The following is a 12,629-nucleotide window of genomic DNA, read 5'->3' on the forward strand; positions in this document are numbered from 1 at the left end:
GATGAGTTTAAACACTGATTATTTTCTAGGCTAAATAATCCCAGCGCAAATGAATCCTTATACATACGAAAAAGCAAAAAACTGCTACTTGGGGTGTAAAAATAAATTGGTGATGTTTGGGTGCGAGATTCCTTTGTGAAGTCAAAAACTCATGAATCCAAGGCACTCGAATACTGTGGAATATAAAAAGTCTTTATTCATTGGCAGTGTTGGAGGTAACGCATTACAAGTAACACGAGTTACGTAATAATAATATAACTTTTTTTCAAGTAACTAGTAAAGTAACGCATTACTTTTGAATTTCTAAGAAAATATCTGAGTTACTTTTTTAAATAAGTAACGCCAGTTACTTTTTTCACCATTTATTGATTGACAAGTCTCCTGTCTGGAAATTGGGAGTAAACATAATGTTACTGTATCTCGCTCACAAAAAAACAGATTTAGTGTTCCTCTAAATGAATAAAAACAGTGAAATGCAAACTCAGAATATGATGCAACCCTGCAGTAACTAAATATTTTAAATAAAACAAATATCCTTTATGTATTTAATCCCATTTTATTAACCAGTGTCTTTGCTGCTGACCTTCAATGATGCAATTCAACCATACTAATAAGCAAAAATTACTTTAGGTAAACTAGCATTTGTGTTTCTTTTTTTATAGCTGAAGAGTGATCTCCTGCATAAATGTACTTTTCTTTCAGCCTGAGGTGAATTCATTTCACATTTTTTTGTAAAAGGGGTTTTACATTAGAATTGTTTTATATTAAAAACAAAGAAGCAAGCCCTGCCCAGATTTAAAAAGTAATGCAAAAGTAATGTAACATTACTTTCAATAAAAAGTAACTAAATAACGTAATTAGTTACTTTTTCAGGGAGTAACGCAAAATTGTAATGCATTATTTTTAAAAGTAACTTTCCCCAACACTGTTTATTGGCTTTAAAGTTTAAAAAACAACAAATGTGCGGGTGCACATTAAAAACTTTAAAGCCATGTGAATAAAGGCTTTTTATATTCCACAGTATTGTGTGTACAGAGTGCCTTGGATTTTTAGAATCCCTATCATACTTACACGTTGTAAAGAATCCACCCATCCTAAAAAATCACACATTCCACAAAATTCACACATTACTGTCTGGCTAGCTTATTGTGCCCTTTACTTATCATGCTAATAGCGCATATACCCCCACATTCCAGAACATTATAAACCTTTCTATTATGCAGCAAGCAGAAATTTGGGTGGGCAAAAAGCCTAGAAATGAAAAAAGGACTTTTTTAGATTTTATGAATTATGCAGATTTTATGAATGATAAAATACCAGTAGTTTCAACTATTGCTACAAGAATACTTTCCAATTCACAATAAATAAATAAACCCCTTTTTATACCAGTTTTGACATAACAACCTCAAAATACACTATTAACAATGCATTCAAATGTAGCTTAATTAATATCTGCATGATATTAATATAATATATATATATATATATATATATATATATATAATTTAGACATTTTACTTACTTGAATATTGATTAACCCAGTCCAGTAAAACAAAGAAATGTGCTTCAAAGCATGTTCACAGGTAGTGTGAGTTCATGACCAGGTGAACAGGCCTATTTACAAAATCTAACACCCCATTAGCATTACAAGGCTGGACAATAGGACATATTATGTAAATGTGGTCTCAGAGAGAGATAAAATAAATAAACAAACAAACATGTGCAGGTTTATTTTAATAGAGCTAAAAGTGATGTTCTAATATTAGAACAGTGAACTGTATTGACTAAATTAATATTTAAACAGTTTGAAGTACTAAAATATTTTCCTGGCACCCTACAATGCACAGCTTAATCGTTATTCAAATAATAATAATAAAAAATAATAAAATTGCTCAACCATTATTTTTTAAAGAAATATGTGTGAAATTTAAAAAATTATAATAGCATGATTCCAAGAGTATACAAAAAACACAAATATATATGCAAATATTATTTTAATGAGTGTCGCGTTACTGACATACATAAATTTACTTCGCAAAAACAAAAATTGCTGTTTCCAGCAGATATCAGGGTAAGGAAACTAGACCGGCTTGGTTAGAGCAGTCATGGCCCGTGTTGTTTGCACAGTAAACAGTAGGTGGCAGTATGTCACTATGTTGTTCTGTTCTCCAGTAACCTAAAGTAGTGTCATTCTGTGAAAGTAGTTGGTCGTCCAACGTGTTACTCCCAAAAACAAAACACGTGGTCGTACTGCAGTGGAAGTAGAGTAGTTGACGGAATAAACAATCCCGTTTACCATCACATGAAATATTTTCTAGAGTATAAGGTTTTCAGCTATTACTAAAATGTCGCCTCCAATATGTAGTTGTGCTGAACAAGTCAGAAAACTGACACAGCAGGCGTCAGTAATGAGAAGAGAGATAAAAAATCTCAGGTAGGTTCTCAAATCATGATTGTGTATATGTGTATATGATTATTCTGAAAAAACGTTCCCTCCATTCATTGATTGGTTTGTTGATCAAATACAGACAGCAGATGGATGGAGCCATACGAGCACATAGGAAGCAGATGTCATCACTTCAGTCCATGCTGACAGACTGTATGAAACACGAGGATAGCTTACAGTCAGTGAGCAAAAGCCCAACTCAAAGCTCTAGTGAAATAAATCAATTATTAGAGCAAGGTAAAATGATTCTAATACCACACATTGACACACTTTCACCACTGATTCAGCAGTCCACTATAGTAGACCATATTTAATTAAATGTAAATGTTGTGTGTTGTGTCATTTTAGGAAAATGCTTTGAATGTATAAACTAAAATGACTGACAGTGAAGAAAGCCCCTCTTTGGGTCCAGATTGATGTCGTCATGTTAACTAGTCTAAACAGAACCCCTTGGTCACAGCTTTGTTTTCGTGTCAAACTGTATTTGTCTGTCTTGTCGGTTTCAGGACGTATTCAGACAGTACCCATTGGATACATAAGCTCATGTTTTGCAGTCAAAAATGGCACTCCACGACAACCCACCATATGCAGTTCTTCTCGGGCCAGCTTAAAGATTGAACCCTCAGTCTTCAATAACCCTGAGCATTCTTTAGTTGGACTGGAACAGTACTCCCATATCTGGTATGTAGCAAACAAATGGAGAATCTCATTTGCGTGTACACATCTACATTGCTCCTTAACTGCCTGTCAGATTTTTGAACTTGTACCACATACAGAACTCAAGAAATACATCATAATCTTGTCTGTGGAACAAAATGGTAACAAAAAGTCCTGCACTTTTTTCTATCCCATTTAGGTTGTTTAAAAGTTAGTACAGCTACAGAGACCGTCACATTAGCAAAATTTTGATCAATTTTGGATAATTTAACAATGTATAAAGCACAGGTCACACAGAAGTCACTTTTAAACCAAGCAGCTTCATGTTGGTCAAAAGGCAAATCTGCATGACCAACTTAAACCTATTTTAAAATCTGCATAGGAAAATCTTTCGCCCTCTCTTGCACAGCCGTTGGTCTGCAAACATATAGTATGGTGAATGACGTCAGTTTGACCGATCCAAGATCCAAGATCTACATGCTTGGAGCGGTCAAATGGGGCATCTATACATATCTATGGTCATACACTACCAGACTTTAAAGTTGTTCTGATCACAACAAACTCATAAGGAAACATGCGCCTTGTTGCTATGAGACACTTGACAAATGAAAACAGTGTGTTTTAAAATCATCTGAAAATAGCAAACATGTTTTAAATCATCCGACTGTGTGGAATCAGAGTCTAAAGCTAAACAATCGGCATCTGTGACCATCATACACTACGCAGTTTTCTATGGAATCTGTCAGCTCAAATCTGCAAACTGGCTCTGACTTTCAGCAACTAGCACCAACTTCTCCAGACAGTAAATCGGTGGAAAATCAGGGCAAAAATTTGTATTCCAGTCTGTATGCTTACACATTCTTACCCATGCTGTAATTGAAAATGGTGTAGTTGTCATAATATTAAATGTGTAGCATCGTATACTGTTAAACCATGACATTTTCTTAGCTGCTATACCATAAAAGTCTCTCACCAATGCAACCCTATTAGCAAAAGCATAATGCTCTCAAGTCCTTAGATGGAAGAAGTCAGACAGTTAAGACAAACCACCTTTTTTTTCTGAGTGACCGATGAGCAGCGCCATAAAGGATTCTAACTTCCGTTTGGTTGCTTTCGTGTTCCGGTCTCCACAGAAATCCATGTTAAAACTGGGAAAAAAGATTAGCTGAATTGAAACTTTTTCAGTGTAACTAAATATAAAAATGTGCACAGGTTTAATGTTATATCAATGGCTCAGAAAATATGTTAATTTGACTAGAAACACCAGAGAACAGAAATGTCAAGCACCGCTCCAGTCAGGCGAGGCTTCCACGTTCAGAAAAAGGTGGATAGACAGAATTGTTTAACTGACCTAAATAACAACGTAGTGTTTAAGACTATTGATCATGCAAAATCAAATGAGAATGGGTTTGGTCATTACAAGAAGTAAATTTAATGGTTACCTGGTAATGTTTCTAGACAGGTCTGACAAGTGACCAGACCTAATTAATGACAATTGAAAGTTAAGTACACATTTGTGTGAAGTGAACTTTTTTTCTTTCACATTCTCAGGATCATTTTCCTTTTCCATAAGAATGGGCAAATGAGCTACAAAGCCAAAGTAAAGCCTCCCCGTCTGAATGGCCAGAGGGTGGGGGTGTACTCCACCCGTAGCCCCCACAGACCTAATGCTTTGGGACTGACTTTGGCCAAGCTAGAAAGAATCACAGGTACCAAATTTACAAGACTACGTGACTTTTAAGACAGTGGTTCTCAACTAGGTGGCCCAGGACCCACATGTTGGTCTCAGAAAAAAAAAAACACCTAAAATAGAGATATTTCTTATTTTCATTAATTCATTCAACAATTGTGTTTATTTCCTTGATGAACCAAAGTTTCCAGTGTGTTGAAAAACCTTAATATATGAGCCAAGTTATCCCAATTTTAAAAGTGTGATTTCTAGAACTGGAAAAGTCATGTGAGCTAACAAAATCATCTCAAATCCATGACATTTTTTAATGAATGCACATTCCAGTTATGCTTGGCTTTAATTTTTTTATTTGTATTTATTGGATAGAAATTGGGAGTTAAAAAAAATTCTTGACCTTAATTATTCTCCAGTAAATCACCAACAGCTGGAAAAGCCATGGGATCTTTGAACATTGTTGTTGTGGACAGTGGGGAGCCTTGGAGTCAAAAAGGTTGAGAGCCACTGCTCTACTAGATGATTATCGTGTTATTTCCAATGTAATTTTAATGTACGTGTTTATTTTAATTAATGAAGGTTTTTAATAGTTTTAGCTTTAACATTTTGTTACCAGAATGTACTGTAATGTAATGTAATTTTTATTTTTACTTGAGGCCATCATCCTCAATCACAAATTTTGCTGAAAGCCTACCATTAACAGGACAACTAGTGTAACATCAAGTTTGTCATAGTCAATATGTTTACCAAATGAAAATGTGTTCTTTACCTAATAAAATAAATTTGAGGGAACTTGAGTTTAAACGGATAGTTTACCCAAAACTGAAAATTCTGTCATTAATTACTTACCCTCATGTCGTTCCAGACCGGTAAGACCTTAGTTTATCTTCGGAACACAAATTAAGATATTTTTGATGAAATCCGAGAGCTCAGAATTTTTATTTTTGGGTGAACTATCCCTTTAACATACTGGATATAGCATAAAGGTAATATAGTATCATTTGTTTTCAAGGGGATACACTTCACTTGTCTGGTGTTGATATTATTGCTGGAACGCCTGTACTGGACATCAAGCCGTATATTCCAGACTACGATTCTCCTAAAACAAGGACAGATGAAACCAACAGTGAATACAGACAAACATCACCAATCACAGACTCTCAGATGCCCCAAGTAATGGATGTGGACGAAGAACCAAACATCTTAGAGACTTCATCTAAACCATCCTCAGAGCTCAGAGTTTGTCCAGCTGGACCTTCAGACTTCTCTCAGTCTGAAAGGTCTGGATCCAGTGATGTGACTGGTGTACTAGCAGAGGTTAAAAACTATCTTAAACAACAGCAGCTTTTCACTGAAAATGCAAAAGACAAACAGACAGATTCTCCTGAATGCACTTCATTGGCAGCAAACCCTTTATGTTCATCTGCTCTTAAATTTGGATGTGAGGACTACAGTACTATTGCTGCTTGGCTCAGGGAACCTCCTATTAGTAACCTAGATGTGCGATTTACTGCGAATGCTAAAAAAGAGCTCAATGAGTTTGTTCCCTGCGACAGTACAGGTATTTGTTCTTTCTGATGCCTAAGGGTTTATTTTTCTAATAAAGGCAGTTGTCATTTTTCTAATTGACTTTTGATTCAATAGACAGCACAAGACCAAAGTTCCAGTTCTTGAAAGGACCAGATGAAGCAATGGCAGCCATCAAAGGCATTCTGTCAGCTGACCCTAGATCAGTGTATCGTCGTACACGTTGTCAAGACCGGCTGTTCTTCTTCACCCTGGATACGGCTGACATCACCTGCTGGTTCGGAGATGGTTTTGCTGAGGTCGTGAGAGTCAAACCTATGCAGAGTTGAGAACTCACAAATGTCGTGAGATGTGTCAAGTTTCTGCTTTGTTTTTTTTAAAGATAAAAATACTTAAATGGATAATTTATCCAACAATGTAATTGTAAACTTGAAACATTTACTCACCTTCATCCTCGTGATTAAAAAAAATCATTTTTAAACCTCTACTACAAAGCACCTTAAGATATTTTTATGTTTCATCGTCTACTTTCTATATGTTAACATACTATCCTCAACAAGCAACTGTATTGCTGGAATATTTGTAGCTTAACAATTTAATAAATTAAATTTTAATCATATAATTTGTGTATGATTATTGCATTTTATAATTGGTTACATTTTTCTAGTGAAGTAATGAGTTTATTAAAACTGCTGTACGTAATTTTTTTTTTATTGTCATTGATAAAGCATAAAATACCATCATATGTTTGCAGATATTTCGGAAATATGTTCACTCACTTGTTTCTTCAAAAAAAAAAATAATAATAATGCTAGTGCCAGTTATTGTACTTTGAAATGTCTGTTCTGGTTAGGAATATCTGTTTTTGTTTTGGTCTGTGTGATTTTGGCCACTGTCTGTTTAACCAATTGTATTTTGACATCCTGGGTTGCCAGTTTGCCGAAAACACACCATATTGCAGCCATGGAAGCCAGCAAACGAACCGTTTCAGAGTTTGCAGATTCTACCCAACTTAAAAAGCTCTATGACCAGAGACCTATTCAAATGTAGATAAATCAACTCACTGTGTCAGGACTGAGTAGTAACTGATTGCATGTAATCTGGATTATGTAATCAGATTCCAGATATTAAGTACTTGTAATCGGAGTATATTACATATAAAGATGTTCATTATCAGTTTATGGTTACTTTTTATGGATTACATGATTACGTATTATTTATGCAAAAATGTCTATAAATTGTTAATTTATTGATGCATTGATTCCCAAATGTTTTTGTTAAAAAACTACTTGAATTAGTTTAGTCAATATTTAAATAATTTAATAACACATTTACATGTTTACAGTTCTCTAATATTGGTTATTGGTTACACTAACATACAGGTAACCAAATAAAATGGTTCAATTTTTAGTGTTCAAGACTTACAATTAAATTTTACATTTTTATGTTTGAGTTAATTATTAGATTACAATTCACAAAGCCACTGCAGTTTGGAAAACCCTGGTGTAATGTAATGTTTAATGTATTGATGTTAATCTAAAAAAATGGAATATAAATTCTTTCTTAGCTTTTTTATGTAAATATAGTATGTTTAATGATAAGTTTAAAACATGTTAAAGTAAACTAAAAGAAATCTAAAAAGTAGTCAGAATACATTACCTAAAATGAGTAACCTAGATTACGTTACTAACTACAGTTTTCATCATTTACTAGTAAACAGTAACAGATTACAATTTACGTGTAATCTACCCAGCACTGCAGATTGTAAAGCTTGTCGCCTGCCGTAGTCAATTGCTCCGGTTGCTATTGTGTATCTGGCAACCCGCGTGACCATCGAGTCTGAGTAGGAGGGGGAGGGAGAAACGTCTCTCTCCAATATTTTGAATTTGGACTGCAGTACCCAATTCAGCCGCTAGCTGTCAATGTTACATTGTGTACCTTTTAAGTGTTGCGAAATAAAATTTAATCCCGTAGGAGCGTGATGGGTTTAGAATTCAGTGACTGTAGACAAAGACAAAGTACAAAACCCATTTATTTTTAAAATAGTCAGTTGTACAAACAAACTAAAAAAAAATAATTTGTCAGAGGCTTAAGGAAAAGTTCTAGGTACTTTACAATCACTAAAGAACACAAAAGTACTATACTGTAACAATTTCAGGTTTTTATTTTATTAACAATATGTCTAGATTTTTTTTTTTTTTTAACAGAGTACTGATAAGTAGCATATATACATGGTGACCTGAAGAATTTAATAAATATACATTTGTTCTTGTTTTAGGTTTAGAAATAGTAAATTAGCTAAAATGCATTTTTTTCTGTAGAAAAAGAGACACTCAGATAATTAAACTCTCAGGTAGACTTTCTGGTTGAGAAGGAGCAGATGCTGGAGGATACACTGGCATTGAGGCTTGAGTCTGTTCAGGTACAGGTTCATCAGCACATGGCTGCTCGTCATCGCCTAAAACCAAAGTACATTACTCATCAAGTAAAAAAACATAAAATGCTTAATAATTTTATAAATGAACCACTCAGCAATTAATGAAGACCTCAGCTAGGGGCATTTCTGCAAATACCTGTGTCAATGACAAGGGTTTTTTGAGGCATGTCTTCCTCCTCATCAGGCCCCAGATCCTCAATCAGAAACCCCTCCAGAGGTTTTTCACTAATTGTTTCCACAGGCACCAGCTCTGGTTGTGGCTCAACTGGCACTAAAGGCACTGTCTCTGCTATCGTGGGTAATACAGGTACTGTGATAGGAAGTGTGACAGGGGAAGGATCTGTTTCCTGAGTCAGATCGAGATCTTCTGGAATAACTACGGGCGGTTCTTTTCTTGGTCGACCTTTCCTTCCTGGGGTACCGCTGGTCTTCTTTTTAGCTCTTTTAACACTTTGAGCCCTGTGTTTAATATCAGGAGACATTATCTGAATGACTACTCCACATTTGTGCATCAATACCACAATGTGATATGGCTTGAAAATAAATAAGTGTTCTAGGCCTTTTCTAGTGCATCTATTGGCCTCATTCAACACTATCTTTACCCATAAACCCACTGGTTGGTTGCCTTTTCCTCTGCCTCAGCCTTTCGTTTCCTTCAACAGGTCTCTGTCTCTCAATCGCAGTCGAATTCCACCTACCAAACAAACAAATCACTCACTCCTTTGCTCTTTTGCCTGCTGCAGATATTGCAGTTTACTTTGTAACATTAGCTAGGGTAAACCAACCACAAGTATTCAGAATTCACAAGTGCACCAAAAGGCGCCAAATGCATGTTTCAGAAGAAATGTAGATGCATTGACATAGATAAGAATCATGCCAGTTATGGCTGTTGCCAGATAACAAACATATATTCTAAGAACATTTTGCTAACGTTCCCATTATGAAATAAAAACATTATTTATGGAAGTTCTCTGAACATTCAAAACGTTTTGTTTACATTTTTTTTTTTTATTCTTGGCTATGCAAATGTTAAGGAAACATTACATTTTATCATTTTGCAAACATTATGGGATGTTAATTTGTAATGTTCTTTAGTAACAATTAAAAGCGTAGGTGTCCAACTTAATTTCAACTTCAACTTCATTCATTTCATGAATGTGCATTTGAAAAAAAATCATGAATGCTGTATAAATAATGTTTTTGTGCCAGTGTTACTGAAAGAACATTTCTTAATAATTTCTGAGAACCTTGCCACAATGTTAGCCAAATGTCTGAGAATCAAATATCTCATTATCATTGCTAATACATTTTTTTAATAATAATAATAATAATAATAAACAAAAAAGTTGTACATGAATATCATTTTATGTGCAGTGCAAATTAAAGTCCTGCAAATTTAAGAACTGAAAAGTTTTGTGTTTTTTCCTTCAACAGTCACTAATAGACAAACAATGAATAAATTGATAATGAAAATATTCAGGCAATCGAGCTCTTTCTAAAAGTGATTCATTATGAAGTTTTAAATCAAAAGTCATACCTTCATCAGAATCTCTTACTTCAGATGGCGGGATCTCTTTCTCCAATGTCTCTTCCATTTTGTTGTCCTGTCACATGAATATGAAGTATTGAAATGACAGGGCTGCAAAAAATTGCGCCCATTTACTTTTCCTGCTGCTAAGAGAATAATTATCTGGTTAAACATTACCGTAGTGCTGGGAGAGTTCTTGCAGTTGTGCTCTTATCTTATTTGCAAAGGTGGAGAACTTGGCACAATACTCACAGAAGAAAGTAAAAAAAGGAGGTCATGGTGCTGGCAGCCTGTGCATTTATGTGACTGTTTGTCTGTCGTCACTAGAGATGACCGCTAGTCCTGACTTGGTCAAGGGCCATTGACAAACATGTAGCTAAATCATCAGTTATTAAAAACAAACACATAAACTGACAGAGATTATCATTTAAATAAAAGGTTTAAATGAATCTTGTAGACTTGTAGACAAAGTATCATGGTAGATTATGATGAATACTTAAGATCTGGTTGTCATTGTGAAGAGTTTCAGATGCACTTTCATTGTGGAGAACGTCCCCATAACATTCTTCTAAAGTTCTCATTACATCCAAGTCTAACTATCTCCTGCTAAAATTCAATAATCAGTTTTTGTGTTTTCATCCTTTGTTAAAAAATAAGCCCCGGATCTCATGCACTCTTAAAAATAGAGGGTTCGCAAAGGGTTTTTTCACAGAGATGCAACAGAAGAACTGTTCGGGTTTCCCCCAAAAAAGAATATTTTGTGAAGAATATTTTAATAATCTGAAGAACCTTATAAGTTACATGAACTTTTCATGGAACCACTGATGCCATTAAAGCACCAAACCCTTATTTTAAAGAGTGTAAAACAGAGATTAACATAATTGAATTAAAAAAAATATATGTACTCTATGATCTATTCACATAAAAAAACACTGTCACGCTCACACTGTCTTTAATTGTTAGTCTTTGTAGTTTGAAGATACCACAGTTGAGAACTTCCCACCCAAAATAAACTATCCCTTTTCAAAGTGATTAAAAAATTGATGCTGACATCGAAGGCGTTTCTGCATTCTGTATTTCCATGTTATTTGAATACTCAAAAGGGTTGTAAAGTGCCTGCCCTCTCTGGCCACTCATACATAACCATTTTATCTCTGCCGCTCACTTTCTGGGCGTGTTCACAATCGTGTCGAAACATATTGAGCTCTGCTCTCCCGCCATTAAGTAGATATTGTGCATCAACAGCCTTGAACAGCTCTTAGGTTAATGAATTAAATATTACCATAGACATTCAACATTTATCCCAAATTAAAATGATTTAACATTTGTTTTTACATTTATTACTTTTTTCTTTTTTTTCTTTTTTTTTTTACAGTAGATTACTTTCCCCTAGCAAGCATTTCATTAAAATTAAATGTTTAGTTTTCTTCTCTCCTACTGTTTTAATTTGGTTGACCTCCACCACTGTAACAAAGCAACAGCAACACCGAACAGCATTTTAATATCGAGATGCTTTCAGAACAGCTGAAGCTTGTGTGGGATATTGCATGATTCTTCATGAAGAAAAGCCTCCAGTTCTTTGTAGGATGAAGTGCACGTTCAAAGATGTCAGTAGTCAGAGAGGCCATGGAAGGTGTTTGACTCTACCCTGTTAAAAATGTTCTTGTTTTGCAGTTTATTTTGAGTTGTCATCCTGGAGCACATAGAATAACAAGAGAGGATAGCGATCATACGCACTGTGTACAAATCAGCCTCATATTTTTTGCCCAACTCTGCAATAATTTAACTTATAAATAAAATAACTTCACAGTTATAAATCTCCTAGCATGTTGGCATACAATGCTGGTTAAAACTAGGTCAGGGGTTCAGAGAGGTGCAAATTTGTATTGGTATTTACCAGCAAATCTGATAAGTTTTAGTGTCTGTAGTGTTGCAGGTGACCTTTGACCTCTGTTCATTTTTGTCAATACAGTTTGTTCATGTCTAGCAAATGGAGTCAGTATTTTCAGAATGGTTTCTCTTGAATATTAAAGTAATGTGTAAGCACAGTTAACAGATAACATTTGACTCTGTGGCCCTTTGGTTCTTGCTGCCTCAAGTTGCTAATAGTTCTTATTGCTAATATTTAATGTAAAGTGACTGTCCTTTGCATATGCTTTTGTAATTGTTATTAACCCTTAGTTTCACATATATTTTGTTTCTAATATTGAAGGATAAGAGAGACCTGACAATGTAGAAGCAAGAAACAAAATAACGCCCTCTTCTGGCAAGTTTCTACACAGCAAGTGAACTTGTTGAATAGCAGTTTATAACATTAACACAGATTAAACAAATAGTAACAAATATGTTT

General features: G+C 34.8%; 2 protein-coding genes across 5 annotated transcripts; one reads left to right on the top strand and one right to left on the bottom strand.

Annotated features, from left to right (window-relative positions):
* The first annotated feature begins 2,216 nt into the window (after positions 1-2,216).
* trmo (tRNA methyltransferase O) lies at positions 2,217-6,916 on the top strand. The gene is made up of 6 exons (XM_051093286.1): positions 2,217-2,434; positions 2,529-2,683; positions 2,953-3,127; positions 4,655-4,812; positions 5,800-6,348; positions 6,432-6,916. Exons 1-6 carry the CDS (start codon positions 2,346-2,348, stop codon positions 6,641-6,643), a joined length of 1,338 nt encoding a protein of 445 aa, XP_050949243.1. The 5' UTR covers positions 2,217-2,345; the 3' UTR covers positions 6,644-6,916.
* A 1,412-nt stretch (positions 6,917-8,328) lies between these two features.
* Positions 8,329-10,591, bottom strand: hemgn (hemogen). 4 transcript variants are annotated; one of them, XR_007828604.1, is made up of 4 exons: positions 10,289-10,450; positions 9,366-9,445; positions 8,888-9,210; positions 8,329-8,772 (listed from the first exon to the last, which is right to left on the bottom strand). XR_007828604.1 is itself a non-coding variant. In XM_051121350.1 (4 exons), exons 3-4 carry the CDS (start codon positions 9,261-9,263, stop codon positions 8,648-8,650), a joined length of 501 nt encoding a protein of 166 aa, XP_050977307.1. In that variant the 5' UTR covers positions 9,264-9,445; positions 10,289-10,355; positions 10,457-10,591; the 3' UTR covers positions 8,329-8,647. The 4 variants fall into 4 exon arrangements, 2 of the variants coding, with proteins under 2 accessions (XP_050977307.1, XP_050977301.1); XR_007828603.1 differs by having other exon boundaries at positions 9,354-9,445; XM_051121350.1 differs by adding an exon at positions 10,457-10,591 and having other exon boundaries at positions 8,888-9,445; positions 10,289-10,355.
* Positions 10,592-12,629: the final 2,038 nt, after the last annotated feature.

The sequence above is a fragment of the Labeo rohita genome, chromosome 1, assembly GCF_022985175.1.
Source record: "Labeo rohita strain BAU-BD-2019 chromosome 1, IGBB_LRoh.1.0, whole genome shotgun sequence".
NCBI lineage: Eukaryota > Metazoa > Chordata > Actinopteri > Cypriniformes > Cyprinidae > Labeo > Labeo rohita.

Coding starts and splice junctions, on each gene's coding strand:
- trmo (XM_051093286.1), top strand. CDS start 2,346: ATGTCGCCTCCAATATGTAGTTGTGCTGAACAAGTCAGAAAACTGACA. Junction 2,435..2,528: donor AGAGAGATAAAAAATCTCAG/GTAGGTTCTCAA, acceptor GATCAAATACAG/ACAGCAGATGGATGGAGCCA. Junction 6,349..6,431: donor TGTTCCCTGCGACAGTACAG/GTATTTGTTCTT, acceptor TTGATTCAATAG/ACAGCACAAGACCAAAGTTC.
- hemgn (XM_051121350.1), bottom strand. CDS start 9,263: ATGCACAAATGTGGAGTAGTCATTCAGATAATGTCTCCTGATATTAAA. Junction 8,773..8,887: donor AACCCTTGTCATTGACACAG/GTATTTGCAGAA, acceptor CTTTGGTTTTAG/GCGATGACGAGCAGCCATGT.